Below are 24,852 nucleotides of genomic sequence, written 5' to 3' on the forward strand. Positions count from 1 at the left end.
TGCCTTATTTGTCTCTAATACTGATTCTTTAATTTTTTTTTCTTTTCTTATGTAAGCACAGTACTATGTTCCCATAGCTTTTTAAAAAGATAATCCCTATTCTCATTGGTTCTCTTCCCCTAGTTTTATTTACATCTTTCCCTTTGTAGTTTTGCTTATTCATTCCCTTTTTTTGCTTGCTTTTATTTAGTTATTTAACCACTATCCTCCTCTTATTCTATTAGAAAGATCCTCTTTTCCCCCTTAAATAGTTTCATTCATGAGGTTTTTTTATTTTATTTTTTATACTCCTTTCCAAAGAGGATTTCTCTCTCTCTCTACATTATCGATCCTTTCTTTCTTCCTATATTCCTTTGAACCAAAATTCATGCCCCTTTTCCTCTAAAATAGATTCCCAGTATTTCTCATAAAGTCAAAACTTCTAAGGTGTCCATTCTGGATTGTCCTCTCTAAGCAGATTTTGCCATTACCCCATAGGGTTTGAACCCCTTTTCCATTGTGCTTTCTTTCTAGAATAAAGCCAATTCTTTTAGGTGACAAAAAGACACTAACCAATGTTGGAACCCTCCCCACTACTACCTCCTTGATTATGCTTTTCACCTAGTTTTCCATTACTCAACTATACAATTATCTTCCTGGATACTTCAAAGCACATAATTCCTGTGGATCGGCCACATTGTTTGAATATCCAATGGACAGTTGCCAAAAAGACTTAATATAGGACAAGCACTCACATGGTGGTCAGAAAAAGCAATATAAGGATACTCTCAGTTGGAATTGATTGTGCATCATGAGACACTGGCACAGGACCACCCAACATGGCATCCCCTCATCAATGTTAATGCTGTATGAGCCAAAAAGAATTGAAGTAGCTCAAGAGAAATGTGATATGCACAAATCTAGAAAATCTACCCCAAGTGTTCACATGGACTGTTTGGGGCTGATCTGTGGTAGAGCATTCCAAGCTTATATTGGTCTGATCAGACACAGTCAGACATGCTATAATTTGACTCTTAACATAGTGATGACATTTTGGTCCTCTTCAGGAATAAAAGACAACAACTGCTCAATCTTCCTAGATGAATAGCAATGTAGATTGGAATTCCATTTACTCTTGGATACCATAATGCTGAATTACTTGTTATTATCTTAGAGTCATTTAATGATTTGTCTATTTTAATTACTTATTCAATCATTGAAAAACTAAATGATCTGCAGACCCTTCTAACTTAAATAACAATATCCTACAAAAATAGTTCTTTCTTTCTCTTCTTCTTTTCTTATTTTAGAAAAATAGCAGTCTGAGGTCTCAAGCATCATGATATAGTCTTCTGTTTTCATCTCTGACAGAAGAATCAAAAAATCATTTCTATCTGTATAACTCATATAAACTTTAAATTAGCAAAATTCCTTGTAGACTTAAAAATTTATATTGTAACTTAAAATGCATAGCTGTTCAGATCTCAGGATCTCAAAAGTTGTATTAATATTGTAAAACATATTTTTTAAATATAAAAAAATTATTCTTTCAGGAAAATAGTTTCCTTGTATGAGAATAGGAGAATGAGAACCTATTACATGGCAAAATCACTTCATCTGCACAAAAACAATATAGCAATTTAAAGGTGGAAATAAAAACTAGCTTATCCACCTTATTTCATTCTTTTTTCTTCCACGACTTTGACAGTCTGGAACCACCTGTCTTTGCAGTTTCTCTTTTTCCCCTCACACCCTTCTTGTAGCTGTCATACCCAAGTGAGTGAAAGGATGAGAAAGAATAAATAAAACGCGCTAAAGGACAGTTAAATTCCAAACCAAAGGGAAAAAGGAGACATTAAAAACAAAGGGAGAAGGCAAGGTGTACAGTTAATATTTTAACAGAAGAGAAACAAACTTAGCTCAAATGAATTGTTTCCTTTAACTTTAAGGTCATGTCCATTACCCACTTCCTACCCCTTCCCACTCTCTGTTTCAGAGGATCTTGTTGCCTCAGGATGGAAGTACTTGGATAAAACCTTTGAAAATGAATCTCTTTTCTGTTTACCTCAAGGGTATTATAATAAATTATAATTATTATAATAAAGCATAGCTTTACACGCAGGTTATCTTCTGAATTTAAAAAAAATTCACTAAAATTTATCCATTTCTCAACTGTAGATGATCTTTCTTCTAAGATCTACACATTTTTATCCAGATTTAATCAATTCCATTTACACAGTAGTCTTTTTGTTGTTTTCTTTATATTTAAGGAAAGCCAGGTGTTTGGAATTCTCTCTTTTTTGTCCCCCAGGAATTAATTTCTGTTTTTCTTGTGGTGATTTAGCTTTCAAAAGATGGTAAACTTTTTTAATTTTGTGAATTTGCAACTACTGTTTTGGGCTTCTTTTCTTTTTTTAAACACCTGTAAAGACACAATTCTTGCTTTGACAGTTTCCATTAAAAATATGATTTTTGCATAAGATGTAAAGCTAGCTCAGAATATAATAAAAGCCATGTGAGATAATAGAAACAGTACTAATTAAGAGTCAGGAGGCCAACATTTTTTCTTTGGCTCTGACATCTGTTGTTATTTTCTCAATTTCTCAATTCTTTTATCTGCTAATAGTTAATAATTCTGATAATTCAAATCAGCAAATATCTGTTAAATATGCTATAACTTATGTTTCAATAGTGTCAAACATGCAGTGTGGTCTGCATCATTCCTAAGAATTGCTTCAGTCAAATTAAAATGTAATTGGCAAATATTTAACTAAATAGAAATATAATTACATTTAGATAATGCCAATATGTGATCTTCTGAATCAGTATGTCAGCAGAGATCCTTATAAATGGTTTAGTGATTTCTTTTTCTACTTGAGTTTGACCCTCCTGTTGTAGATGATGTAAAAGAAGTATAAAATATGTTACCTTTCTCTCTGAACTTAAAATACAATACAAGTAATGCCTTTCCAATGGAGTTGGTAACTTTGTCTTTTGATATATATTTTCCTAATAGGGAAATCTCAGGTTCAAAGATTATGGACATTTTAGATGAGATGAATAAGTATGCTGTCACAAAGTCATTTCATTTGTCATAATCATGAACTCAATTTTAGCAAATAAAGTTGAGATATTATGGTAATAGAACAGCTGGTATTTCATGATTCTAAACAAAAAATTCTGGACACTTTAAAAACATTTTGAATGTATTTGAAACAAACCCTCAATTCTGTTTTTATAACATATCTTTTTGCAACTCTTTGAAAACAGTGTATATTGTTTTTAAAAAATGGATGTTGGAAAAGGACAATGTTGAATATAATTATTTTATCTATTTGAATTTTAATATCTGATAATAAAATTTAAAGTTTTCAATACTTTATCTAAATGAAATTATGGTCACTTTTTTATCTATTAAATCTTACTTGTATGTATTTTTGTTCCATAAACCATGGGTTCTTGAAAACTGCAAAAATGTTTTTTCAGGTTCTCCCCAGCTAAAATTGCTCGAAATATACATCTAGTAACATTGTGTCTGTCTTTGAAGTATCAATCTAATTAAAGTCAAGAATTTTCATCACCAGAAGATTTACTGCCTCTTAAAACCTATGACTTTTTTAAAGACTCAGCTCAAGTACCGTCTTCTTCAGGAGTAGGTCCTACTGTTCCTATCTTCCTTTTCAAGATTATCTTGTATCTGATCTATATGCAGCCCCCATTAGGATGTAAATAACTTAAGAGCAAGAACTGTTGACTTTGGTTTTCTTCTCCTCAAAATTTAACATGGTACCTATTAAGAAATACTTATTGAATGATGGGGTTGATTATAAAAGTTAAGAAGTTGTGACCTCAAGGAATTTTGACAATTTCAAATTCGTACTATGACCTAGTTATTGCTTAAATTGTATACTATATAGATGAATTTTTCCTCTTTGTGCCAAGTAGTCAAATGGAATTTTTTTTTTATCCCTGTAGGTATTTCTTATTTAGTTTTCTAAGCCAAAAATATTAGAATCATCTTTTACTTTTCTTTCTTTTACCCCTTCATCCAATTTTTGACCAAGTCTTGTCATTTGTTCCTTTGAAATCTACATTTGGTGATGTATTTCCTTCCTCAATCCTGCCCTTGCCACCAAATCCATTCCCTCACTCATCTCATGCCAAGATTATATTTTGATAAGCTGGATGCTTTGTTTTCAATTTATGTTGTTTGTCTTGAAAACCAGGTGAATTTTCTAAACTAACATTCTCATGGCACTCTCTTTGTCAGGACAACAATAATATCAAGTCTCCTTGATATTATTACCACCTTGCTTGACTTTCAAGACATTTGACAATATTGCCTCACTCTACATAATCCTATTTCAGATTATTGATAGCATGATGTCTGCCATAGTTATCCCTTTCATATGCCTTTTCTTATGTTATTTGTTACTCCTCTTATTGCTGTACTTCTCTTTCCACCCCATCTCCTCCATGCAAACACATGCAGAATGTTCTTTCTCTCCTTCATTTATCTAAATGCCATTCATACTTGCCAGCACATCTTAAGTTTCATCTTTTCCTTGAAATCTTCTCTAGCTCAAGTTTTTCTGGATATGTCAGTACCATATAATTTAACACTTTATTATTCCTTAATTCCTTCCTTTTTGCATAAGACCAGTCTCCCCAGTACTTCTTGAAAGTATCATGATTAATTATTCTAAAATTTATATGGTTTCAAATACATTCAAAGTTCAGTAAATAACTTTGCAAATTGCTTATTTTAACTTAAGATTATAGCAACTAGGAAAAAGGACACAAAAACCAAGCTAGAGTGTCAAAAATATCTTGCTAAATAAAGATCAAGCAAACATATCATAGTAGTTATTGTTAAAGATGAAAATGATACTGATGATATCATTATTGCTGTGATCCAGGTCTACTGTTGCTAATCATGACAATCTATTTTTTCTCCTATATATGAGGCCATGGGGCAAAAATTGCTTAGAAGTGTGGGATATACAGAAACTACAAATCAGTGCTCTGGTGAGAATTAGGAGACCATGCAGATGATAGATTTTTATTTTCCTGAAAGTATATGAATAATTAAAAAAAGAAATATAGAAAAAAGACTTGTTAATTGAATTACAACATTGCTGTTACAAATATTAAACATGGTAAAAGATGTAAAAATTAATCTTTTGAACTGTATAAAACTTTTTTAGGAAAAATGTAAAAACAGTTACTTTCTAGAGTGGTTTAGAAAACTATTGGAATACCTACATATACTTAAATATGTTTGTGTGTATGTGTATAGATATATATATTTGTAAATATATGCATACATATATAACTTCTGTCCTCATCAGCATGGATAAGTAGTACATATCACAATGCTTCCATAGCTTCTTGTTATTTTGGTAAAGTAACCTATCTGGCCGCAGTTTCCACATTTATACAATGAAGAGGTTAAACTAGCTAACTTTTAAGGTCTATACAACTCAATCTAAGATCCTACGCTCCTGGACAATTTCTATCTATGCTGACCTAGGTATTCCTATTAGGAGATCTACGTGACATGCAGAAGATCTTCCTCGTGATAATTTAATGTTCCCTGGTTAAAGCACTCAAATTATCCATCTATTAACCTTTACTCTCATTATGTGATTGCTTCTCCTCTCCTATCTAATCACATATTTCCTCTACATCATTTATACTATTTGTACAGGCATCACCATTGGCAATATGCTGCAGATGCCAGATATTATAAGGAAGGAATTCAGAAAGAAAATTAATATAAAGGATGTTATTCAAGAAATATGTGAGTGAGAAAAAAACATAAAAACTTAAAAAGTTATCAATTGTCCTTATGCTACAATCAAGAGAAATTGAGGCAATTTCGCTCTTGTGGCAGGATTGTGGGGTGTCACTTATAAGAGTTGCATAGGGTCATGCATCAGACACAGAATAAAGCAGTTTCTGAGGAATTAAAATTAATATTGCCCAGAAGTCAGTAGGAAGGGAACTAGGAGGTTATGAGCAGGCTGCTATATATAACCGATGAGGACCTTCAAGAAAGAATAAACATAAATGGTGTCATCAAGGAATTGTATAATAAGGGAAGATAGCCCAGTCTCCTGAAGACAGAGTCCAAATTGTTCCACTGGTGATTTCATGGTATTGGGGGCTAGGGGCAATTTTGGGAACCAAGAAAAAGTGGCATAACAGACAGGGAATTAGAACTAGAATCAGGAAGGCCTGGTTCAAATCCTTCATTATTAGCAGTGTGATCCTAGGGAAGTCACCACCACTGTGGCTTACTTTACTCATCTGTAAAATTAGATGGTTGGGCTTGATGACCTCTTCTCTACTGTCTTCTAGCCCTAAATCTGTGATTCTGGGACCTTGAGCACATTGAATTAGCTCCCTCTGATGAATTGATCCCACAATATAGGCAGAGAGGGATAAGATGTGATCTTTTTGCAACATCAAACTGCATGAAATAGATGATAGTGTCATTGCATTTGATCATCTGAGCTTAATATCTGCACGTGATTGAGAACAATTAAAGTATGAGAAAGGAACAGAAAAGCTTTTAAAAAATAAAGTGATTTTCTACAGTAGACAATATTTTTATCATTTTTTCCTTATAAGAGTTTAAGCTCCATAAGGTCAGTAATTCTTTTTTTTAATTTTGTCTTTGTGTCCTCAGTAGCCAGCAGATAAATGCCTGCCACATACATAGAAGTTCTTAAATGCTTTTGAATTGAATGGAAATTACAGTCATATAATTGACTGAAAGACACAGATAATATAAGAGTCCCTTAGATTTATTGTTTACAAATTAACAAAAAAAATTGACTAAATACAGTGAAATGCTATCTTAAATGCTAATCTCTTCAGTAAGATACTATTACCTATGCATATATCAGAATGATAATTCCTTAAAGATATAAAAACAAAGATAAATTTCTTCAAACTCTGATTATTACCATTATTACCATCTATCAAAGTGATGTATGCTCATTAAAGTTGTTTACCACTTTATAGTGTATATTTAGACAAACAATACATATACTTCATGCTCATGTAAATGCATGGTATTCCCAAAATCTTAATGCATTTGCTTAAAACTATACTAAAACTTTAGGGACATCTCTTGATAAGCATACATATGGATAAGTTACTTTACTCTGTCACTATCAAAAGTAGAAGAAATGGATAGACAGAAGGAATGAATTAGAAAATCCAAAATTAAGATGAAAGGAACATAATAGACTTGAGTTTGATAAATTTAAGTGTCAAAAAACAGTGAAGGGTTTTAATATTCGATAATAACTGCTATAAAAATTAGATAAAGTTATGATAAAAATAGAATGAGATCCACATTTGATAAGCTTTATCATAATGACTTTCAATTAAGCCAATAATCTGAATGTATAAATGCGTGGATGAAATTTATAATAGAAATGAATTGAAAAAGGAATGTTATAGCTATTCAGGGCTGCAGAGAAGAGTAAAATTCTTAACTGTTCATAAAAGGAACAATTACAGAAGGAAAAATAGACATGAGAGGGCAGTAATATTTTGACCCTCATTCAGAAGCTCAGGCAGTCATGAGGAGCATTGTTGCTTGGCCTTCTGGCAGTAGTTGATAGTACCAGCATCACCTCAGCCTGCAGGCCTTATTGGATTGGCAGTGTTAAATTGAAAAAGAATTTAAGATGATAAAATTCTGTGCTGGCAGGCCAGTTGAGAACAAGCACACTGTAAAACCAATAAGGGATTTGTGAATTACTATAATATTTTTCAAAACAGTTATATAGTAAGAACTTTAGGGTCTTTCTACCATTAACTACTACCACTAATACTAAGGATGTTATTAATGGAAACAAAAATAAATTCTCACTAGAAAAATATTTATAGTATCATATGTAATAGCAGAGAAATGACAACAACCTATTGTTCTCAATTTGGTGAATAATGAAAATCTGTAGTTTGTCAACATAATATATTATTGTTACATTAAAAATTTTCAGATATAAAGGCCAAAAATAGTATGATATGATTTATATGTAGTGATGTGGAATGAAAAAAAGAATGCAGAATCAAAATAACAATATATGTGTTAAATTGAACTATGTAAAAAATTATGAGGATTACAACAAATTCCACAATAAAATATACAGGGAAAAAAAGTTTGCTGAAGAGGACATAGGATCTAACTCACTGAACAGTTTAATTGCTGCCATCTTCAAATGAATATAGATATTTAAAATTTTTTGTGTAGATTTCTTTGTTCATATAATTTTGATGGCTAATATGTTTAAATTTTACCAAGAAGGAAAAGGTGTCATCTTCATCTCCCTCTGCCTCCAAAAATACACATTTACACCCACTTAGCCTAAATGTTTATATTACATATTTATGGAAGAAGAGAAACTCCAACTGAAAGTCTTGCTTGAGCAGTTGACCATCACAAAGAATTAACTAGTCTTCCCTTCTCTTAAATTTTCTTCTTAAAATAAATATTTACCCCATTCTTAGTGTACAAATTGGTCCCTATATGAATTGATATATGCTTTCATGAATTGGGGTTTTCCTCTAATGGTACAGCTCACAGACTATCCCTGTGGATCTTCCCAACCCTTGAAAATTTGGTTTATGTCATCTTCTTTATCCTTCATAAAGAATACACTAAACCCCAAACATTCTGTGGGATTTTCATTTTTTAAAATAGATTTGATTCATATCCTTTTTTAGAGGGCCTGCATCTCCCCCCATATCCTTCTACCACTCCATGGAGAGGCATCTTTTACAAAAAAAAAAATTTTTTTTCAAAAGAAAAAAGGGAAAAATAGAAGAAAAAAATCAACAATACTTATCTGTCTGTCTATAACAATCAAGAAGCTATAAGGGCATAAGGCATGGAGTCAGATACCAAGGCTTGACTTCAGCTTCAGCCTCAGACACTTACTAATAATTAGGTGACCCAAGCAAATCATTCAATTTCTGTCTGCCTCAGTTTTCTCTTCTGGAAAATGAGTATAATCATAGCACTAATTCCCAGTATGGTTACAAGGATCAAATAATGTTTGTAAATCATGTAGCTTACTTCTTGACACCTAGTAGACATGTTTTTTTTCTCTTCCTAGTCTCCTTATTGTAGATACTTCTCTATTGATTATCTGCAATTTGTCCTGCTTGTATCTTGTTTGCACATTCTTGTTTACTCTTTAATTAATAAGCATGAACTTGAGAGCAGGGTCTATCTTTTGCTTTTCTTTGTGTCTCAGCACTTAGCACAGTGCCTGGCACAAGGCAGATTCTTAAATGTGTACTGACTGATGAGGCATAATTCCTTCACTACTTGGAATCCCTTTTATACTTTATACTATATATAGCATATATATACTCTATATATTATAGTATAAATATATAATATATAATAGATCTAAACACACACATATACATATATACATACACATATACTTGCTAAAAGATGTCATTCTCTGCTTCATATTTTACCTAGTCTTAATCATTGATGGGCATTGCCTCAGTCAAAGACCTTTATTTAAAAAGATCAAGGCGTCCCATTGCATCCAGGGCCATCTCTGGTCATTTTTATCTATATCTTGCCACTGGACCCAAATGGCTCTGGAGGACAAAGTGAAGCAGGTGACCTTGCCTAGCCCTTCCTCAGCTAAATCCAATTCATTTATATGTCATGACCGTCTGATGTCATGGTCTTCTTTGATAATGAAGGACAAACACTATTAACATGTAAATATATGCAATATTTGTCCCATTCATAAACTTTGCAAGGGACATAGGATAAGGATCTCTTCCTTGGGACCAAGTTTATTGTCATAATTTCACATCATCTGTTTTTGACTGTTTTGTGTTAGTTTTTTCTTTATTTAAAAAAAAAACATTATTTATTTCCTTAGGATTTTTTGTTTTTCATATTCATTTAAAATTTTTTTGAGTTCCAAATTCTCTTCCTCCAGCCTTTCCCCAACCCATTGAGAAGGCAAGCAATATGTTATCAGCTATACATGTAAAGTCTTACAAAGCATATTTCCGTATTAGCCATATTGAAGGGAAAAAAAGCAAGAAAAATACTATGAAAAATGTGCTTCAGTTTATACTCAGAGAACAGACTTGCCAGCTCATTCTATGTGACTGACTCACTTGCTTTTTTTGACATATATCTCCTCTTTATCTTTTAATTGTACTTCTTATGAACTATTTTCCATTGATAATATAAATTATACTTATGATCACCATGAAGCTCTTAGTTACTCGTTAAGTAAAATGTAATTTTGATTCTTTGGAAATAATTGTTACTCTATGATTCACATCCAAATATTTGGCTCTCTCTGACTCTCAATGTTAAAACCATGGTACATGAAGAAGCTTGGATCATTAAAAAGGACTGTACCTTTTTGAACAAGGCACCAAGGTAGTGCAATGGATTGAGTGCTGGGTTGGAATCAAATAGATCTGAGTTCATTTACAAACTTAGATCCTGACTAGCTAGTATGACCCTATCTGAGTCACTTACCCCTGTTGGATTCAATTTCCTCATCTGTAAAATGAGTTAGAAAAGGAAATGGAAAACCATTCCATTTCCTTTGCCAAGAAAATCCCAAGAGATCAGACATGACTGATGAACTAAACAATAACAAACATTTCTGAACAGCATATTCAACCCACTCTACTTTTCAGCTCTGGACTCAGTTCATCTAGTCTTATCTACTGTATATCCCCAAAATACATGTACTGATGGATTCTTATTATAAAATATCTACTTGTATATCATAGTTTGAACAAATAAGTATTCTTCATCCACTTTTTCCTCATGTAAAGTTTTTGAATGATTGTATCAGCACTTTTTGTGATCGTGAAGAATTGGAAGCAAATTAGATTCACAACATTAGAAGAATAACCAAACAAGTTGAATGTAATAGAATATTATTATGCTGTAAGAGGAAACTACTACAATGAATATAGAAAAGCGTGGAAAGATTTACATCATCAAATACATTTGGTATTTTTTATCCTTTGCATTTATAGCTGTCTTATTTTTTTACTTAAGAGAGATTAGATGTTCTTAGAGATCCAAATTCCTTAAAATTATATGAAGTTAATGATTTCTAGATTCTTAAATTCACCAATATAAGTTCAATTATAAGTGCCTACCAGCACTAATAAATCTTTCTCCTATAAAATATAAAATGCATTTTTATAGTTTATTTTATGGTAATATATAATTATTGGGGATTTTTAATCCAACTTTTTCACTCAGTTGTTCATAGAAGAGCAATTTTGATTTTCACAGTGCTGAAAAATCATCATAATCACCCCTTTCCCCACTAAAATACTTCACAATGGACATCTGAAAGAAGACATCAGAATGAAGAGTGTAAATGTTTTGTGGATATTTTGCTATGAAAGCAGAGCAATTTTGGTAGGAAAGTAGTGAAGAAAGGAGTTTTTATCCACCACTGAACTGTCACAATCACTCAGGACCTTTTAACCTACTTATCACAGACCAACAGGATATAGAATATTGACAGGGGGAAGGAAGATAAATGAAAAAGAGAAGACTATGTTCTGACTTGGGCAGCAGATGTTCAGGAAACTTGTCCCCAGTGGCAATGATTGCTGTAATGATTATGGCTCCAAGATTACCAAATCTACTTAAATATATGACATGAATGAAGTAGGAGGCAAGGAAAAGTTGTAGCTTTTATATAGCATATCATAGCATATCATATATCTTTTCAGTCAACCTTATGCCAATTTTATTTCCTGTTTTTTTCCAAAATCATTTGTCAGATATCCAAATATATGTTCATTTCTTTAAAATACTTTTAATTTTAAGGTGTTTTTTTCCCTTAAAAATGTGCACTCCTTTTCTAGTAGTGTTTTGTGAGTACAAAGAGCATAACATTTTCTCCTCAGGCGGTGTAGTAACCAGCTCTGTGCAAATGATGCAATTATATTTCATAAAAGTTGGATATTGGGAGTACCACAAAATGTCAGAGCTTTAAGCAACTTTAGAGGTTATTTAATCCAGCTCTTTCATTTTACAAATTAGTAAACTGAGGCTCAAAAGAGGTATGACATTTTCAATATTATACAGCTAATAAATATTAGATCTAAGACTTGAACCCAGATCTCCCGACTCCCAGCATAGTGCTGCTTAATATTTGTGACAGAAGTCACATTGTTTTATTTCTAAGATCAGACTCTTCATTTCTCCCATAAGATATAAGGCCAGATGTCTGACACCTGAAGAACCCATTAAGGGTGTAAATTTCTTCCTTTTTCTCTCATTCTTCCATCTAGCCTCAGGAGAAAAGGGTTCTCCCCTCCTTTCTAAAGATAATCCTTCTTTTATCTTATTCCCTGTTACTTCCTCTGATTCCCACAATTATCCGTACCTCGGTTATCTTTACTCTTTTCTCACTGCATAGATTTCTTCCCTTCTACTTTGAAATATGAGCAGATTTAAGAAAACAGAAAAACAATCAACTTCACATAACTTTACAATGCTTTCTAAGTGGTGTTGAATCTTACTGTCCAAACATTGTCAAACACAATCACAATATGGCCTCATATTGCTACTTCAATTTGTTTTACACCCTTGTGTTCCCTTCTTAATCCCCTATAATATGATTTTTTCATATTATTCTAAACTTATTTCTGGAAGATTATCAGTGATCTCCCTTTCTTGCCAAACATAAGGTCCTTTTCTCAGTCCTTATATTTTCTGCCCTGATAGTGTCAATTCCTACTTTTCTCTTGGATTGTCTTGATATGGGGGGGAGGGGGCTTCTTTCTTCCTCCATATTCTTTCTTTTTGCTGTTGAATATATTTCCCTTTCTGTTTGAATGGATTTCCATCAAGAACTTTACAAGACTCTTTCTCATATCTTCAACAGTGTGCATAAAAATGCAAGATTATCACCTCTAACCCACCTTCCAATTCCAAAGAATATTTCTATGTGTTTTATCATTATATAAAACTCAGATTATCCAGAATTGAACTAAAAATTTAACATCCTAGCCCACATAACTAGCTCTACTTTTCAATTACATTGGTTTTTTTTTTGTTTGTTTTTATTTATTATAACTTTTTATTGACAGTACATATGCATGGGTAATTTTTTACAACATTATCCTTTGCACTTACTTCTGTTCTGATTTTTCTCTGCTCTCCCTCCACCCCCTCCCCTAAATGGCAGGCAGTCTTATACATGTTAAATATGTTATAGTATATCCTAGATACAATCAATAAATGTGTGCAGAACCGAACAGTTCTCTTGTTGCACAGGAAGAATTGGATTCAGAAGGTAAAAATAACCTGGGAAGAAAAACAAAAAATGCAAACAGTTTACAGTCATTTCCCAGTGTTCCTTCTCTGGGTATAGCTGCTTCTGTCCATCATTGATCAATTGGAACTGCATTAGATCTTCTCTTTGTTGAAGAAATCCACTTCCATAAGAATATATGCTCATATAGTATTGTTGTTGAAGTGGATAATGATCTCCCAGTTCTGCTCATTTCACTCAGCATCAGTTCATGTAAGTCTTTCCAAGCCTCTCTGTATTCATCCTGCTGGTCATTTCTTAAAGAACAATAATATTCCATAACATTCATATACCACATCAATTGCCTTGTTTTTGATACTGGTGGTGCCAATTTAATTCATTAAGCACTTATTAAGTTTCTGCTACATTCAAAGTCTCATACATAGAGCTGGGGTGACAAAACATACTGTTCCCAAAGAACTCACTTTCTATTGGGGGGAATATAATATTTATGCAGAACAAGTATAGTCCAAGAAAAATTGTTGAGAAAGTAATAACAAGAACTCAATGACCTACCTTGACTCTAGAATGTGTTTGACTCTCATGAACTGATTTTTCCTCAAATTATGACGAAAAAAATTCCCAGCTTTCCTCATATCCTTCATTCAGAGTCCTTGTGTCCTGAGGCAAAAATCTTCTTTTCATATGTCTCCCCATGTGATCCTCTCAATCCATTTCATCCTTGTCCTTATTTCTCTTACTCCTCTTCACACTACACTCTCTGTAACTCACTTTGTACCTCTAGAATTCCAGCATTAATTTTCACAACAAATTCCCCTTTGTCTCTTCAAACTGTGTTATTGTTCCCCTGTTCTTATACTAACGGAAATCTATTTAACTCTCCCTAAAAGACTTAGCAACCCTGTCCACACTGGATAGGAATATTGGGTGCTCCTTTCTTTATATCTCTATAAATATCAGACTATGAGGAGGAATATTCACAATCTTGCTCCTCACTATTTCCAGACTTTTTTTTTTCCTTATTAATCACAAGCTTCTTGAGTTCACTCCATTCATCTTTAGCCTATAGTGCAATGAAACAAATAGAAATAAATTTTTGTGGGCTACATATTAGCTTAAAGATGTCAAATTAATATTTTAATGTTGTATTTTTTTTTATTTTACTTAATATTTCCCAATTACAGGACCAGGAGTTTGGCACCTCTGACCCAGTGCACCTCTCTGTCACAATCTTTTTTTCAACTTCCAGTTCATTATTCTCCCTTTCTCAAATTGTTTGGTCTCTGGCTCAGTCATTCCTGATCATTCTAAGCTTTGTCCTCATGTTTAAGGACTTCTATAAGAGATGTCAGTTTCTCCTCAAACATTGGAATTCTAGTTTATCAACCTCTTAAAATCCCATGACATATATCTTGATTCTATCTGAGCCACACAAAGGAGTGGTCTTGTGTTTAATCTGATATCATCTGTAACTTTTCTCTTCACAATCCACAAATCTGAAATTTCCTTTTCCTTCTATAGCCAGCCCTTCTGTTCTTCAGTCTCTCCTTGTTGGTTCACTCAGTGTTAATCCCTTCTTCATTCTCCATGATTTCCATCAACTCCACTCTTTTTAAAATTTAATTATAGCTTTTTATTTACAAGATATATGCATAGGTAATTTTTCAGCATTGATAGTTGCAGATCAGTGTCCCAGTTTTCCCACATCCCCTCCAACATTCCACATTATCTTTCCCTGTCATTCTAGCCAATCTGACAGGTGTGTAGTGGTATCTCAATAACAACTCCACTCTTTTATGTTCTCTTTCTCCAGCCATTTCACATTCTCTTCCCTCCCTTCACAACTTTGATTCTACTATTGATTTTATTCTCTTTTCCTTTCACTTGTCAGGTTTTAACAAATCTCAACCCTGGCTCACTTCCACCAACTCTCTATTCTGCTCCTGTAATTTATAAAAGTCACATAAGCATACTAGCTGGATTCACTATAAATTTTTATCTCATCTCTAAATAAGTCCCCATTGCTACTTTGTAATCCTATTATTCTTCCCTGATTTCTTAAAAAATCATACTCTATATAGTGACTTTCCAAAACTTTTTCCTCTTAGCTCTTACCATCTATGCTACTTTCTTTCTTCTATCCTCTCATTAGAGAACATCAGTTCCTACTTTACTGGAAAAAAAATTAGGCATCCATTGTATGCTGCTTCTTCTCCCCATTATTACAAAAGGCAGTGAACTTAAGAGTTCTAGCATAAAGGCAAATTCATAATTGGAGCTAAAGCTCTGTGGGGGTACCATGTAAGAGGGTATCAGAAGAAGATAGAGGCTGGGGGAGGATAGGACCGGGGTGGATAGGCATGTGACTACAGGTCACTTTTGCAACAGATTATGATTCTGTATCATGGGCATAAAGTTCTATGCCTCTCCACACCCCCTAAATGATATGATCTATTGCAAAGAATTTTAAGTATTACAAAGATTCCATAGGGCCTGAATTACTGAAACTGTCTTTTTGTCGATCTCTCCTTTTGCTATACATTAGACCCACAGTTCCCAAATCTGTGCAATAGCACTGAGCTATGACCCAGAGAGACACTGCAGGATATCTTAAGGGAGAAAATTAATTGTTTTGAGTAAAAAACAGTTATATTTGACATGTTAGATATTGAGTGACTGCTAGCTTGAAGAACATTGGTTTCAACATTAGAACATGCTCTTTTCCTTTTAATATGTTCTCAAAATTTTTGAGATACATTTCTGTTTATGTGTACTTTTTGGATACACCAGTAGCTTCATGTACTTTCTGAGAATATAATTTCAGACAATCTGAATTTTCTGTAATTGCTGTGATAAAAAGTGTGGAATACGAAATGAGAACAGCAGTATCCAGTCTCTTTTCCAAATTTGAGAAGATGTACATTGCCTAATAGATACATGTATATATGTGGTTTCATCTTATGTGTATTACTTTTTTTTTAAAGGCTACTAAGTTGTTAAGACACGTACTTATCAAGTCATTTGGACCTAACTATTTAGTAAACATAACTTTTAGGTAATGTGTGTGTCTGTATGTGTCTGTGTGTGTTGTGTGTGTGTGTGTGTGTGAGAGAGAGGGGGGGGGGGGAGAGAGAGAGAGAGAGAGAGAGAGAGAGAGAGAGAGAGAGAGAGAGAGAGGGAGAGGGATGGATGGATGTAGGGGCACTGTGAAAAAATTACTGAAACACCAAAGTGCCAAGAAATGAATCAAAGTTTGAGAACCAGTCTCCACATTATATTGCTAGTGTTATCCTCCACTTGAGAATGCATATCAGTTTTCTCTTGAGGACCAATTTCAGTTTTTTTTCTTCTTGGATTTCAAAACCCTTCATAATGTGGCTTATCCTATTTACCTAACTTTGAGCATAATAAGATCATAGAGCTTGAAAGGTTCACTTTATGGATAAGAAAACGGAATCTGAGACAGGTTGAATGAATAGTTCAGGACCACACAACAAATGGCAGAAATATGACAAACCAAATGCCATCAACTTCAAATATAATGCTTTTGCCAATACACCATGATGCTCCTGTGATTAAAAAGATTATTGATTTTTCAATTATCTTCCCTCCACCATATGAATGGAGGAGACTAAGGACTCCATTTCAAGTTCAGAATAACAATCTCAAAACTTCCACAATCCTTATACATAATTCAGCCAGGTCAGTTTCTTCTTTGCCTTCTCCAAAGGATGTGCTCAGCCTTATCTGCAGGGTAACAGAAGGAGTTAGTTCCTATTTTTCCACTTTCTGAAATGCTCCCATTCTTTTCTTCCTCATGTCCTGATCTTCTCACCCTATTTATTTTCTGTCTTTTGGGGAAGTTTCCTAGGAGCTATCCAGTTAACTCAAAGTAAGTATAGAAGTTTAGTTGGATTATAGAATATATGAATGGGAGAAGAGTGTGAGAAGACTTGAAAGATACAAATGGGCTAGTTTAGAAAGAACTTTACAAAACTATTTTAAAATACTTATTTAAAAAACTATTTTGTCAATTTTTAGTTTTGAGTTATCTGATAATCAATTTATAATCACCAGTGAGAACACAAGATAACTATGTCATCATGAAAGGAAAATCATGTCAGACCAATTAATTTTCCTTCTGTGATACTCACAGATCACATAGGCAATAATAGAGTTTATTCTGATTTTGTTAAAGTTTTTTTTCTCAGATACACAATACTTAGATCAGTTATGTCAATGTAGTTTTAACTATAGCACTAATAGGTAGATTAATCTGAATGAGTCCAGAGAGAGAACAAATTGAATAGTGTCCCTTTGGAGTGTTCTTCAATATTAATTGGGTGAAAGATTACAGGATTATTTAGTAAGTTTATTGATGAAAGAAAATAATGAAAATCAGAATGACTGAATGTTTGGGAACTGTTTTTCATCTAAAACAGGATGAAATTCCTCTTATATCAGTCACAGTAGTCTAGATGTATAATGTAACAATAGCAATAAACATTTGCTTATATATATAAAACTTTCTTCAAAATAACTCTCTGAATAAACCTAAACAACTTGTCCAAGTTCACACACCTCTATTCAGTAGCCATATCAGAACCTGAGCCAGCCTTCTTGGACCAGTCTCTATTATTTCTGACAACTTTGTGCATTCTCATTATACAGTGACACAGAATGTGAGATAAAAGCCAACAACAAATTCAAGCTAATGATGAAGCAAGCCAGTCTGAATAATTTTTAGCCTATCTATTAGTAACTGAGATAACCTGCTTCCAAAATTTTTCCAGTAGAAGCCCATTAGTGGATGGTTGAAATTTATTTGTAATTGATCAGATCAGTAGACATTCTCACTGCTTTTCTTGTTCCATGTCTTCTTGCATTTTGCTGCCAGCTTCATCTTCCTAAAGCAACAGTTCTATTACACCATTGCTGAGAAAAAGAATCTTCAATGGATTTGTATTGGTTGGACCCAGACTCTTCAGTCTGACATTCAGTTTCTACTTCCAGCAAGTCATAGGAACTTAACGTTTCCTTTTCTCAATGCTGATTGACTCAGATTGAATGTAAATAGCAATAATTTCTGCTTTGGTCAGAAACCTTGAGGGTCTTCCCCTCCCAGATTTATTTATTTGTTGCTACTGTTGTTTTTGGAGGGGAAATTTGGACTAGATGAAAGAGGAGATTCTTTGCCTCAATTGCTACCTAGCATTAATCACTGAAAAATTGAGACTTATTGAAGTAGCTTGAAAAAGGTTGTCTCCCATTACATTCAGTGTCATTTCTAGTACTGATCTATATCTGGCCACTAGTCCACCAGCTCTGGAGGGGAAAGTAAGGCAGGTGAGCTTGCACAGCCCCCCCTCTCTTAAATCCAATTCACTTCATGTAATGCATTCATCACTTTCCTGATGTCATGGTCCCCTTCCAGAATGAAGGAAAAACAACAAGCTCAATTATATGACCAAACCCTTTGATCTACAGAATCTGATCTCCTCAGACTCTTTGTTCATTATTCTTCTCTATGTTTGTGTCATTTATTTAAATGGAATAATCTTCCCATTCCAAATTTTATTTTATTCTTCATTTATTGAATTCAAAACTGATAAGCTCCATTTTTTTCTGAATAACATCATTATACAAAGATCCTTCCCTAATTTAAATTATATCTGTACTTATGCATGGCATTTATATCCCTAAGATCCATCCAGTTATTCTTCTTGAATTATATTTTCACACCTCTGACTGCCACCTTGATTTCTCTGAGTGGATGTCCAATCTACATCTCATTCTTAGCATATTAAAGTTGCACTCATTATATTCCCTGCTAAACTTAACCATTTCTCAAACTAACTGTTTTTTCATGTACTGTCTTCTCAGTAACCCAGGGGTAGAATCTCAGAATCATTCCCTCATCTTCCCCACCCACTTGCTGAGTCCTGTTGATTCTGTTGTCACCTGTTTTATAGCCTTCTCTTTCTCACAAAATCCTTGTTACTTCTTGCCTTTACTATTACATTACAGTACAGTAACTGTTGTAGCAGTTTTCTAATTGTTATCTTGTCTCCCCTACCTTCCCCCTAATATACCCTCTTCATTGAAGTTTCTTAAATTGTCAGTTGCAACCCCAATATGGGGTCATATCACTGAATGTGGGGGTTGCAGAATTTTGATTTATTATAAGCCAATTTTGATTTTACTTATTTTATATACCTATATTCCTAGGATCGTGTAAAAAATTATTGGGTGAAAAGGGCTCATTAGTGGAAAAAAGTTTTAAGAAGCCTTGCTATACATAGCTTTCAAAATAACGTTTATAAAATATAGATCTGCAGCAGGATGATTTCAGAGATGCCTAGAGAGACTTATATGAACTGATGTTGAAGTGAACAGAACCAGGAGATCATTGTACATGGCAACAACAAGACTATATGATGATCAGTTCAATGGACATGGCTCTCTTCAGCAATAAGATGATTCAGGCCAGTTCCAAAGGTCTTGTGATGAAAAAAGCTATCTGCACCAAGAGGATTGTGGGAACTGAATATGGATTACAACATAGTATTTTCACTCTTTTTATTGTTTGCTTGCATTTAGTTTTCTTTCTCATTTTTTTTTCCTTTTTATCTGATTTTTCTTGTACAACATGATAATGGTGGGGAAAATATCATATATATATGTATATATATATATATATATATATACATATATAGAAAAATTGTACATGTTTAACATATATTGGATTGTTTGCCATCTAGAGAGAGGGAGTAGGAGGTAGGAAGGAAAAAAATTGGAGCACAAGGTTTTGCAAGGATGAATGTTGAAAATTATCCGTTCATATATTTTGAAAATAAAAAGCTTTAATTTAAAAAATCATTAAAAAATATAGATCTGACAGTGTTACTTTCCTGCTCAGAAGTCAGCAGTGGTTCCCTGATGCTTTTAGGATAAAATACAAATTCCTAATTGTTGCCTTAAAGACTCTCCTCTTTTCTCTGTCCTTCTCTTCTCGCTTTCCTCCCCTCTGCTCTCCTTTTCTTCTTCTCTTTTCCTCTTCTCCCTTTCCCTCTCCTCTCCTCTCTTCACATCTCATTAGGAAGCAGAGATGAGAAAAGAGCATTCTGGAAGAATGAAGAGAAAGTAGTGAGGCAGAGATGGCAAGTCACATATAAAGGGAGAAGGCCAGTATTACTGGATCAGAGAGTATGTTGAGGGGAGGAAAATATAAGACCAGAAAGGTAAGAAGGGGTCAGTTTATGGAGGCTTTAAAAGCCAAACAGAGGCGTTCAAATTGGACTCACGAGGCACAGTCTGTGTAGTAGAGCTCCAGATTTGTGGTCAGGTGGGCCTGGGTTTAAAGCCTATCTCAGATCCTTCCTAAGTATGTTACTTAGCAATTCATTTAACTCCCCTGAACCTCAATTTCCACCTTTTTAAAATGAGGAAAACAGATAACTTTAAAGGTCCCTTCTTCTAGCTACAAATCTATAATCCTATGATCAACAGTAGAAATGTTTAGAAACAAAATAATGAACCAGCTAATACTCAATGTACCAAACCAAATAATCTAATAAGCCCTGTCCTTTCATCAGTTATTCTGTGATTATACCCAAATATAAACCGACATTATTTGAGATGTTTTATTATTATGATTAATATAATTAATAGTGCTATTGATTATAGTAATAATATTATAATATTATAATACAGAATTTAATAACCTAGTAATAATAGTATAGGATTCCCCTTACCCAAAAAAAAAAAATCCAAACTCCAAAAAACACCTTAGTAGAGGTTAAATGTTGGATAGGAAAGAAGTCTGCATTATAGTGGGGAATGTCACTCAGCTCCTTTGGAGATGACATGGAAAGTCTTTACTTTGAGTGGTGGATCACCATTTCTTGAACTGCCTAGGCTGTCCAGGCTCATTTTTGTTCTCACTCCATACCTGATTCACCAGTCTAGTCCCCAACACCTTTCCCCTTTCCAACTTCCTTTTTAATGTATTTATTTTTATAAGATAGTTGAGTATAAAGACTATATTTTTTTCTATTCCCAGCACTTAACAGTGTCCTATGAATAATATATTAAACTCTTAATATTTTATCTGTCTAACTTCAGATTGATAAAATCACAGATTCATTTGCCTATTTGACTAATTATAAGATTGACAACACATTTGTTTAAGATTTTATTAATTAACAAAGTTCATTTCATCTTTATGATATCCCTGTGATATAAGCAGACCGAGTATTGTTATTCTTGTTCTACAGATGTAAAAACAGGCCAAATGAGTTGATATTAGTAATGGTTAGTAAGTAGTAGAGTGTTGGAATCTTTACAAAGTGTTAAGCCATTGGAGTTGATTTAATCTTAGAAAGAGTTATTTTGGGCCAGAACTTGAACTAGGTACTAAGTACAACTGATGGAAATAATGCTTGTGTTCACACCTTTAGAGAGCTCATAAGTATCTAAGTACTCAATGGAGTTCACACATATAGGGCTTAGTCTGAATTCACACCTCTCTCAGGACCAGAGCGCACTCTGGGAGATAACCCAGAATCCCTCTCCCTCCAGAAGGCAGAGTTAACCTTTGGGAGATCACATAAATAGAGGGAGCTCTTGGAGCTTGGGACAGATTGGAGATTGAGAAGCCACAAGTCGGAGCTGGCTGGAGGTTGAAGAAAGCAGAGGCAGAAGCCAAGGACAAAGCTGCAAGATCTCTTGGAGCCAGGCAGAGAGATAGGCCTCAACTAACCAGGATAATTTGGAAGGAGAAATAAACATTTACATTTTTACCAGCTGGCTGCGATTTTGGAGTAATTATTTATTTCAATAAGGCTGCCTCCAGAAAACCTCAACACTAGAGTTGGAACTATCCTCCAGTTCAGATCTTCTGATTCCCAATTGAGTGTTCGTTCCCATCTGTGTTTCGCATTAAAGTGTTGTTTCTGTTAATACCAAAAATAGAATGCTACAAAGAAAAATACTGGAAAGGTGAATTTTAAAGCATACATTGTGCCACCAGATTTTAAGGGATAATTTAAGAAACATTATAGTGTCCTTTAAGTACTTGAGTTTGGGGATTATTTTAAAAACATTTTGAGGTGTTTTCAAAATACAAATTTTTAAATTTATCCCTAACTCAGGTAAAACTAAAGTATAAACCAAAATACTCTAAACCTAATTTGACTTGCAAGTATATATGAAAATTAGGATTATGTATCTCAAAAGGTCATAAAACTTGTATAACCAGTAAAAAAGGAAAATTATTATTGTTAGCTTGTCACGTCTTGATTTAAGCCATTATATATAGTCACTTGGACATTACCTTTTTTTAACCATGAAAATGAGCTCTTTCTGAGAAGGAATATTTGCATATTTTTCATGGAACTGCTCTGTTCATAAGGAGAAGGCCAAAGCAGCTTTGTTCTAAACTTGGCAAAGTTTCTGGAGGGGTTCTTTTTATTTTCTTTGTTTTATGAAATCCATAAAGTTTTTATATTCTTTAGTTTTTACTCAACAGGGGAGCTGTAGCAAACGGCCTTTGACAGACTGTGGTTTCTGCATGAAGCAAGCAGAGAAGTGTGTTGGGAAAAGAGGGTAGATTGGTGTAGGCTATCTTAGCCAACCTTGCTGTTGTTAAATTATTTAGCAATTCCTTTCCACAGAATCTATTTCAAAAATAGATATTGCTTCACTCTATTTAATGAGCATTATTATTTTTCTTCCGCTACATGGAATCATGAAAATGTATAAGTAGGCTTTTTTGTCCTTCCATCCTTCTCATTTGAAGCTTCTGTAATAAATAACCCTAATCCTGCACCTGAGAGATTGAATTATCTACTTTTTTATCATGGTACTCATTACTTTATACGCATTTAAATGGGCTTTTAAGTAACATGTCAATAAAGAACAGAAGTATAAAAGTGCCAAGAAAGAACATGTAATTGCAGTGTTTATTTTCCAAATAACAGCAGTTGATTGAAAAAGAATGGTAATCTTTCTGCTTCTATAGAGAAGTATAAGTATCTTCTGGTTCACATTTTTTAGTAGGCTTTTTAGTGTGGATAATTTTCTGAAGAGGAAGGCTGAAAAGCAGATTTTTTTATTTCCCCCAGTGTACACCTGTTCTTTTGCACTTGATTTCAAAACACAATGTTTGACATGTAGGATGAAAAGTTTTCAGGAATACAGAAGTAAAACTGAAAAGTGAGTCTAAAAAGAGAAGTGAATTAAATAATTAAATACTAAGTGTTCCATCTTCATTGTAGTTATTTGCATTTAAGTTCATTCCTTTTATTCACACATATCTAACAAGAGAACTGTCAGATAATCCTCTTTAACCTTCTGCTCCAGTTTGACCCAAAATTTTAAAATGTAGCTTTAAAAGAAATAATACTTCAATTAGATTTATTTACATAATTCTAATTTTTAAAATGCCATGTCTCTAAATGGCAACGTTAGAACTTATTGTTCTTATAAGATTAGAAGGCAGTCTAATTTTATCTCATTTTGAAGAATATGAAAAAGCTTTGTAATAATGGTTTTTTTAAAAATGTTTTCTTCCTTTAGTTGTACTTTAAAGAAACCAATATATCTATATACAACTGTAGATGGTAACAGGTTTAGATTTTGGGGGTTTTGTTTGTTTGTTTTTACAAGAAGAGTATTTTTGTTAAAAAAAAAAAAATGTGCACAATTTTCATGTTCAACAGATCATAAAGATCTGTTTCCCAGAACTATGTTTTTGGAGTTAGTCATTTACTAATTTGTTTAAAATAAGTTAAGTTTGTATATAATAATTTAGGTAAAAGGCATATCACAACCATCTTATGTACATCAACAAAGTAATGTTTTAAAAGATATTTGCCTTTCAGTGAATTTCACACTATCCAAGGACATAGGAATTATCTCTTTATAGAAAAAAAAATTGAGACAGAGTGCTCAAGGGTCACATATTATCATGTGTCAGAGCTGGGATTTCTAGCTTCCCCCCTTTGTCTTCAAATTCAGTGTCCTTTCCATTATGCTCTTTTGTTTATAATATTAATAAGTGATTAAAAACTGTTCATATATAAAGAAAAGACTATTTTAATGATTCTTAGCTTATGAATGACATGGCTGTAAGGAATCAATGTAATCTAAAAATAGCAAAATTTTAAAATAATTTTAAGTAGATATATTTTAAAACAGTAAATAGATCTATAAACTAATGAAATATGTGATAATTTATGAACAGTAAACAAAGTAAATAATTTTTTAAGGGAAAAGAAAGGCATTCTATAGTATACATTCGCGATTAAAGTAGTTGCTATTAATGGATTGTTTTAATTTTTCTACAAATAAGCACATTGTTGACTTTTTAAACATCTTTTTTTAAGTTTCAAATAATTATAGTAATTTTCTCAGGTTAAAGCGTCCTCTTTCCTCATAAAAACTTTAAAGTGTTACACTATTTCATGTTATTTTTAATGATCTGTTAAGGGACTTTAAAAAGTATTACCATGTTGTCAAAAATCTTTGAAATAGCCAAGGTTATAGG

At 33.2% G+C, this 24,852-nt stretch overlaps 1 protein-coding gene across 6 annotated transcripts in view; it reads left to right on the forward strand.

Moving 5' to 3' along the window:
• AHI1 (Abelson helper integration site 1) overlaps positions 1–24,852 on the forward strand; it is a 225,303-nt gene that overhangs the window by 80,765 nt on the left and 119,686 nt on the right. The window contains exon 19 of one of the 6 annotated variants that reach the window (XM_031964231.1): positions 20,404–20,519. The exons of the other annotated variants lie outside the window; for them this stretch is intronic. Within the exon in view, the coding sequence (XP_031820091.1) occupies positions 20,404–20,451 (48 nt within the window). The 3' untranslated portion in view covers positions 20,452–20,519. Of the gene's footprint in view, positions 1–20,403; positions 20,520–24,852 lie in introns of those variants that run through there. 6 annotated transcript variants of the gene reach the window in all.

This window comes from Sarcophilus harrisii, chromosome 4, assembly GCF_902635505.1.
Source record: "Sarcophilus harrisii chromosome 4, mSarHar1.11, whole genome shotgun sequence".
Taxonomy (NCBI): Eukaryota; Metazoa; Chordata; class Mammalia; order Dasyuromorphia; family Dasyuridae; genus Sarcophilus; species Sarcophilus harrisii.